The 7,832-nt window shown below is 44.9% G+C and overlaps 1 protein-coding gene across 1 annotated transcript in view; it reads left to right on the top strand.

Annotated features, from left to right (window-relative positions):
* The window catches only part of UCHL1 (ubiquitin C-terminal hydrolase L1), a 13,413-nt gene extending 7,143 nt beyond the window's left edge, over positions 1-6,270 (top strand). The window contains exons 7-9 of the mRNA XM_015420832.1: positions 1,233-1,302; positions 4,285-4,343; positions 5,835-6,270. Of these exons, the coding sequence (XP_015276318.1) occupies positions 1,233-1,302; positions 4,285-4,343; positions 5,835-5,921 (216 nt within the window). The 3' untranslated portion in view covers positions 5,922-6,270. The remainder of the gene's footprint in view (positions 1-1,232; positions 1,303-4,284; positions 4,344-5,834) is intronic.
* The last annotated feature ends 1,562 nt before the right edge of the window (positions 6,271-7,832 follow it).

Genomic DNA, 7,832 nt, shown 5'->3' with positions numbered 1-7,832 from the left:
CCTGTCTCCAACCAGCAGTCAGAGGGCAGCTTCCTAGAGAGGACAGGAAGTCCATCAAGGCTGTGAGGAGAGCTGCCCCAGAATGCTGCAGGAGGGAGAGCCACTTCCTGGGCAGGAAGGGCTGTTGGATAGAGTGGAGCTTTTGGGCGGGAAGCCAGTCTAGGAGAATTGAGGTCGGTCTGTCTGAAGTCTGGAGCCAGTCAGGCTGTCGGCTGGAGACTGCAGGAGGCAGAGGCCATGCTGGGAGTTGGGCTAATCTAACTTCCTCCAGTGAGAGCAAGTCATGTGCCTGCCCTGCAGACCATCTAGACAGGCATGTGTAGTGAAGGGAGAGATGGAGCGATTTATTATCCACCTTTATTTTGATTCTTCAGTTCACTGTTAATATGCCGGTATATAGTTGAGTGGTTTCAAAATAAATCCTTTTACTGTTGACATTGAGAAGTCCCTCTGTACCGCATAGTTCCCCCAGCCGCTTGGACACGCTAGGGGTGGGTTGGGGACTCCCTGAGGAGAACAAGGGCAAAATGGCCAGTTGCCAACTCTCCAGGGGAGCCCCAAAGATTGCCAGGAAGCCCCAAGGTGGGTTCCTAGTGACATCAGAGGGAGGTTAGGAGGCTGTCCCGCCTAACCAGAGCCCAAGACAGGGACAGTGGTGGCAGCAATACCCAGAGGCAGTGGTGAAAAACTGCCCCTTCAAAGGAGGAGTGGGCAGAGCGGGGTCAGCCAGCTGACACGGGCCCGTTCCGCCACGGCATCCGCCCCAGGAGTCCCCAAAGCTGTGGCGTTAGGAGGGAGCCCAGGTCATCTTGAGCCAGCCGTTTGTGCACTCACAAGGTTGTTGCAGGTATAAACTGGAGGACACCCCGAGTTCCTCAGGGAAAAGGTGGGACAAAAAATATGGCAGACAAGGCAATCTGATAACCTTGGATTGCAGAAAATCCCATAAACTCAAATGAGTAGAGAGCAGGATAGAGAAAGGTGAACTACTTCTGCCCGGTATCAATTCCATTTGTATCCTAGTAACAGAAGGCAGCACAAAAAGAAAAACATCAATTTGTTTCCTTTGGAATATGAGGAAAGGTTACATATTGATGTAGTATTAGTAAGGAACTATGTTAATTGTTCTACACAATAGTGTAGAAATGTCACAAAAGAATAACTGAAAACTTCTGCGTATGTTCTGTACTGGTGTCATTAGGCTGCTAGATTTGTTTTTTCTCTCTCCTTAGGTTGAAGATGATAAAGTGAACTTCCATTTCATTCTCTTTGCCGCCGTGGATGGCCACCTCTATGAACTGGGTAGGTTTGTCTGAAACTCATTTTCTGCTTACGATAACAGCTTTGTTTCTCCATGGGTCTGAATCCTGGGCATCCAGTGCTTCCCAGCAACTACAAAACTGGAGCAAGATAGAGGTCTGCGTTTGTGGTCAGATTGTCTATGCAGGCCCAGGCCTTTGAGGGCTCTGCCCCCTTTCTTAAAGAGACACCCCCACAAAAATTTATCCTGTGAATGCTTTTTTCATCATTTAAACCAGAGTGGGGTGTATTAGTTTACCAATTCCTGCACTGAGCAAGGGGGTTGGAGTAGGTGACCCCTAGGATACCTTCTAACTCTGTCAAGAAACTGGTCTCCTTTAAGAGAGTTTTCTGCCCAAGTTTTAGCTTTCTTGATTATAGAAGTCATCACCCTCACCTACCAGCTTGTTATCAGAATTGTTGCTTAGGCTGGCAGAAGTGATTAAGTTGCAGCAGCTGGGAACTGTCATCTAAAGTGCTTGACAGCTTGCAGTTCAGAGGTCTATCCTGGTAACAGCTTTCTATTGACTAAATGGCTTTTCTTTCTGCACTGAGAACTTCAGCCCCACCAGGAGAAAAAAAAATTGCCCCGCAAGCCACAAAATACTGGTTTATGGACCTGAGTCCATGTGACTGGTCAAAAGAGCTGGCCAATTGAGCAGCTGGATATGGTTAAATATCAGCCTTAAGGGACTGGGTTCATTAGAACAATAAGATGATACTGCAACCCTAGACAGGCTTGATACATAGACCATTTTTTACAAAAACCATCAGTTAAAGCTTACTTCTGTTAAAAATGATGTGGTATTTTAATTTAACAACACCCGGTAACTTTTCTATAAATGTGAATGACTCATAGAGCAGTTCTGTTCTTGGGCTTATATCCCGGAACTCCAGGCACAGTTTACAGTCCTGAATTAAAAATACAACTGCAGTGATTAAAGATCAGTCTTTCAAAGGCAGTAGGCTCCTTCTTCCTGTGTTGGAGGTGCAGATCCAACAGGAAGCCAGGAAGCAGTTCCATAATGTGATTTTTTTAAATTTATTTTTTTGGTAAAGCTGAGCTGCTCCATGCACAACAGAAGTTTTGGATTCATGGGATTTTTGACAATACTTGGCATGCCAGTTCCACTTCAGGAGTCAGACCTTCAACCAATATCTCTTAACATTCATCCCTTGTCCCCACCCCATAAATCACACATTCCACAAAGATGTGTCCTGCATGTCTGAATATATGGTCCATCGCTGTTGGGTAACAGCAATTTGAGTGAAAGGAGGAACTTCCTTCTACCTTGGTTGTAGAGGCAGCAATACTGCTGCGTATTGATCTGTATTTTGTATGAGGAGGCTCCAGGGTCTGCGGTCTCCTGGTAGCTCTCCTCAATACCACCACCACCCAAGCCAGCTGCCTTGACTAGCGTGAACCTATATCCTGCAGAAACAGTCCTTGATTCAACAGGCCAAAACATTTGCAACCCCACCCCTTTGGAACTAAAGAGGTTTCTTCTGAAGTTCCCCCATACTTTGTCTTCAAAAGATTACCAACATTGCCCTGAACTGGATAGCCCAGGCAAGCCCAATCTCGTCCGATCTCAGAAGCTAAGCAGGGCCGACCCTGGCAAGTATTTGGATGGGAGACCTCCAGAGAATACTAGGGCCAAGAGGCAGGCTATCAAGACCCTTCACTGAATGTCCTTGGTGCCCCAGTAGGAGTCGCCAGAGGTTTCTCTGACCTCAGGCATGGGCGTGCTCACACACAAAATGCAAAAAAATTAAAAAATACAGTCGATATTGTTATCAGCAGACTTCCATTAGGCTTGTACTATCAAGCAAACAAGAATGACTTAACATTCGTTTGGTGTAGTAGTTAAGTGTGTGAGCTCTAATCTGGGAGAACCGGGTTTGATTCCCCACTCCTCCACTTGTAGCTGCTGGATGACCTTGGGCCAGCCACAGTTCTGTCAGAGCTGTCCTTGAAAAGGCAGTTTCTCCCAGAGCTTTCTCAGCCCCGCCTCTCTCACAGGGTGTCTGTTGTGGGGAGGGGAAGGGAAAGGAGTTTGTAAGCAGCTCTGAGTAAAGGGTGGGGTATAAATCCAATCTCTCCTCCTCCTCCTTTTAAAAAATAAACAACTTCTTGATAGGATACTGGGGTTAGGATAACGGGGTTCAGCATCCAGGCACCCACATTTCAAATTTGCTCCATGTCTGCTTGCAGTGAGCTATAGTCACAGGGGGGGGGGGGCAATCTTTTTGTATACTTCTAATCAGGGCTCTTTTTGTAGAAACAGCCCAGCAGGAACTCATTAGCATAATAGGCCACACCCAACAGCAAAACCCATTAACATATTAGGCCACACCCTGACAGCACAGCTCATTAGCACATTAGGACGCACCCCCATGTTACCAGAAGTGTGGTCATCCAGCCACACCCACCTTTCCCTTCTTATTCTGTTTACCTTGTTGTCAAAACCCAGGGCTTTTTTTGTAGCAGGAAGTCCTTTGCATGTTAGGCCACACAACCCTAATGTAGCCAATCCTAATGAGTTTCTGCTGTTGGGTGTGGCCTATTATGTTAATGAGTTCCTGCTGGGCGTGGCCAACTCAGGAGCCAGCCAGAACTCTGATCCTGTTGCTTACCATTTCTCCCCACTCCCTGCTTAACAGACACAGTATTCAAAGCAGTGGGGTGAAAGATCGTGTACTAGAAGAGAGCAGCAAGTTAAATTAAAAGCCTTTTCCTCTGCTTGAAACAGCTGGTGTGCAAGTGGGGTGGGATACCAGGGTTGCTAATGGAGGACCCCAGCTGGAGGACGGAACATCCAGAGTTCCTGTTGCCATTGCTGCGGAGCATTCCCATGACCCTTTTCAAGGACAATGACTAAGTTGTAGGCTCTTCCTCTGCCAGCCACTTATCAAGAAACCCTCTCTAAAGCACATCCTTGTGGCCCCCCGATTTCATAAATTCACTCCGCGTATTCCTTTCAGATGGACGACTGCCCTTCCCCATAAACCACGGAGCTAGTTCAGATGGCACCCTGTTGAAGGTAAGCTCTCTTTCTAGCCGAGTGGGTCACCAATCAGTTTTCCTTGGCACACAGCTCAGTGCCAGTTAGTGTGATCGTATCATTCCTCTGACCACCCCTATTTTGCTCATGCATTTCCCTTCTGAAAACAGACGAGAGGATAGCCCGTTTGCTCGGAAAGAGAGAGATGGAGTTAGGGAGCTTTAAAACTTAGAGAGGAATCCAAAGCAGATCTACTCAGGATGCTTACTCCCGTGAAACTACTTTTAGGTTTGCTCAGCCTTAGTCCAGTTGGTGGTTTCTTCACTGATAGAAGTGGAAGCAGAAGTGATTGACAGGGTCTAGCATATGAATAATGGATACATTACACATGAGAGCCAGTTTGGTGTAGTGGCTAGGAGTGTGGATGCTAATCTGGGAGAACTGGGTTTGATTCCTCACTCCTCCACATGCAGCTGCTGGTGTGACCTTGGGTCAGTTGCACGTTCTTTTAGAGCTGTTCTCTCAAGGGCAGTTCTCAAAAGAGCTCTCTCAGCCCCACCTACCTCACAGGGTGTCTGTTGTGGGGAGGGGAAGGGAAAGGAGATTGTAAACCGCTCTGAGACTCCTTCGGGTAGTGATGGGTGAGATATAAATCCAATCTCCTCCTCTTCTCTTTTATGCATTTCATTAAGGAAGGTAAGACAAACATGAACACATTCTTTGTGAAGGGATATTGTCCTACCAGAACTCAGTGCTGGGCTTCGTGCTAATCTAGATAGCTAAGGAACAAAGTACAAAAAAACACTGACTGAAGATAAACAATATATATATAAATACTATTGAATGACGAGTTCAGTAATTCAGAAATATAATAAAGTCCCAAAAATTTCAATGTGTCTTACTCCAGTTGTATTGTGATATGATAGTCCAACTTGACGTGCATTCATCATGGAGTGGACTCATATAGTTCCTGGATAATTCAAACATTCTGGAATTCCATAAGCCATAGAGATGCATAGTCCGGATGCAAGCTACCGCGTTTTGAGTAATTCTTTTTCAAAACCAATAGGCTATAGTGGGACTAAATACAAATTCAAGACATACACAAGTGAGGATAAACCATCATACATTATGTATAAATTGTATAGATGCATAATATTACCGAACTTGTCATTCTATTGTGTGTGTGAGAGAGAGAGAGTTTATCTTCAGCCAGTGGTTTTTTGTGCTTTGTTCCTATTCTTGTACGCTGGTTCCCCTTCTTTTTTGGTAATCTAGATTGTTAAATCAGGCTGCGGTCACACACACTAAATAATCTACTTTCAATCCACTTTTCAGTGCACTTTCGAATTAGATTTTATTGTGTGAACTAGGAAAATCCAGTTGGAAGGTACACTGAAAGTGGATTGTTTAGTGTGTGTGACCGCAGCCTCAGTGTTCTAACCCCAAAAGTCCCATATCCCAAGGCCACAATGATCGCATTATCTCCTGTTTGGAACACCAAGGTACTCATTCTATGTTCTCTCTAAGGCCTCTGCTAAGATCTGCCGGCAGTTCACAGAGCGTGAGCAAGGAGAGGTCCGTTTCTCTGCTGTAGCCTTGTGCAAGTCTGCTTGAAGAAGCTGAGAAGAAACCAACCTGTAGCCTAACACGGGAAGCAGATAAAAGCTTTAGTACTTGTCCTCCGACAATTGTTCTTGGTCCAGTTTAAAAAGATTATCTTGCTGAACTTGTCCCCGCCCCCAAAACACACACACACACACTGCAGCTTCAGTGGCTCTTGTCCTATAGGTTAAGCTCATTTTTTCCCCACACTTTAGCTGTGTCAGATGTTGAGACTCTCAACTTAAAATGTGTACAAAAAAACCCTGCTTCGTTTGGGGCTTATTTGACTCATGCCTCCCAAGTTTCAGTTGCTGTGATTTACTGAAGAGGTCACATGAATAAACCTCTTCTTGCTACTTGAAACGCAATGGTTTTTTTGTGCTGCCTCTGTAGGACCTGTGGGTATTAAAAAGTGACAACTGCTATAAAAGGGGGGGCTGGGGGGGTCACCAACTTCCTCTTACTGACAAAGAAGCATTTATGGGCTACCGTGCAGCCAGACAAACCCTCTGGCAACTTCCTTTAAGAACAAGGGAAAATGAAACAAGTCCCACCCACCCCATTCGTATTTCTGCAATGCAGAACTGAAGACATAGCCTGTCCAGTGTGTGACACAGCATGTGCTTCCATTAACCCTTGATCCCCCTAAAGCTCGCCTTTCCCTTGTCATTTAGGGAGGAAATCCTAAGGTCTACTCTAAAGCAGTGTTCCCTCTAAGCCGTGGAATCTTGTGAGCAAAAATTCTACTTTGCGAGCTACTGGCATTAAAGTTGTGAGTGAGCAATTTGACTACTGCATAAATTAGTTTGCTCTGGAGTCATCCTTCCTGAGCCAAGACAAAAATGTGTGAGCCAGAGGCTAAAAAACTGTGAGCTAGCTCACACTAACTCAGCTTAGAGGGAACACTGCTCTAAAGTACATCCGATGCTTTTCAGTGAGGCTTACTCCCAGGAAAGTGGCTTTGTGACTGTAGCTGTAGTCCTTTTTTAAAAAAACAGCAATTGTTTAAGGTACTCCTGGGGTGTTGTGATTTTTTTTTTTCCCTTGCAGTATGCATTGCTGGAGCGGTCTCATAAAGGAGTTTGAGGGCCAAAACATTTGTGAGCCTGCCGGATTTTTAAAATTATTATCATTCTGGGTATGAGTGAAGGATGTTTATTTACGGTCAAAGAACATTTGTCAAAATAATACATATTCATTAAATACAGATTAGCTTTCAGTCCAAAAATACATATTTAGACATATAACCTTAAAACCATTAAAATGTCTAAACTAATAAGTCATGCAAAAGGCGATTGAGGGGTTTTATTGTGGAATTTTACCAGCTGCAAGCCAAGCTTCGCTATTTGTCTGGAGTGTCACTGATTTTCCTCCTGTGTCAGAAGGCCTGCCGGATTTAGATTGGCTGTTCTTTGACAAAACTGTCGCAATATGATACTAGTAGAAGGAAATGGTTTCCAAAGCTAAAGGGCACAGTATGATCCATTAAAAAAACCCACAACCACCAGAATTACTCCACAGCCAATTGCCCCACTTCAAAGAAGATGCTGTAAGTTCACCTCCACGCTTGAGAGGAGAGACTGACGGGGCATAACAACAGGGTCTCAGTTAATTACTCTCAACATGCCACAATTAAGGATACATCTGCCCATCAGTCTCCAATTCTGACATATTTATTTCCTTCACTGTGTTCCCCCCCAGAATTAAACTCAAACAAATGGTAACCATTCATTAGGCTGTATGCTAATTTACTGTTCACCCTTCTAAGTGTATGTATGGACTGGGAATTCCCACTTCATTGTATCTGAAGAAGTGTGCCTTGCAAATGAAAGCTTATACCTTGAATAAAAGCCCTGGACTCGAACTATGTTCTGCTGGTTCAGACCAACACGGCTACCCTGAATCTATCCACAGGAAGTAGTT

Source organism: Gekko japonicus, unplaced genomic scaffold, assembly GCF_001447785.1.
Source record: "Gekko japonicus isolate JY-2015 unplaced genomic scaffold, Gekko_japonicus_V1.1 scaffold2110, whole genome shotgun sequence".
Classification (NCBI taxonomy): domain Eukaryota; kingdom Metazoa; phylum Chordata; class Lepidosauria; order Squamata; family Gekkonidae; genus Gekko; species Gekko japonicus.
Note: the sequence above shows the minus strand (reverse complement) of the source record. Positions and strands in the feature narration are given on the sequence as shown.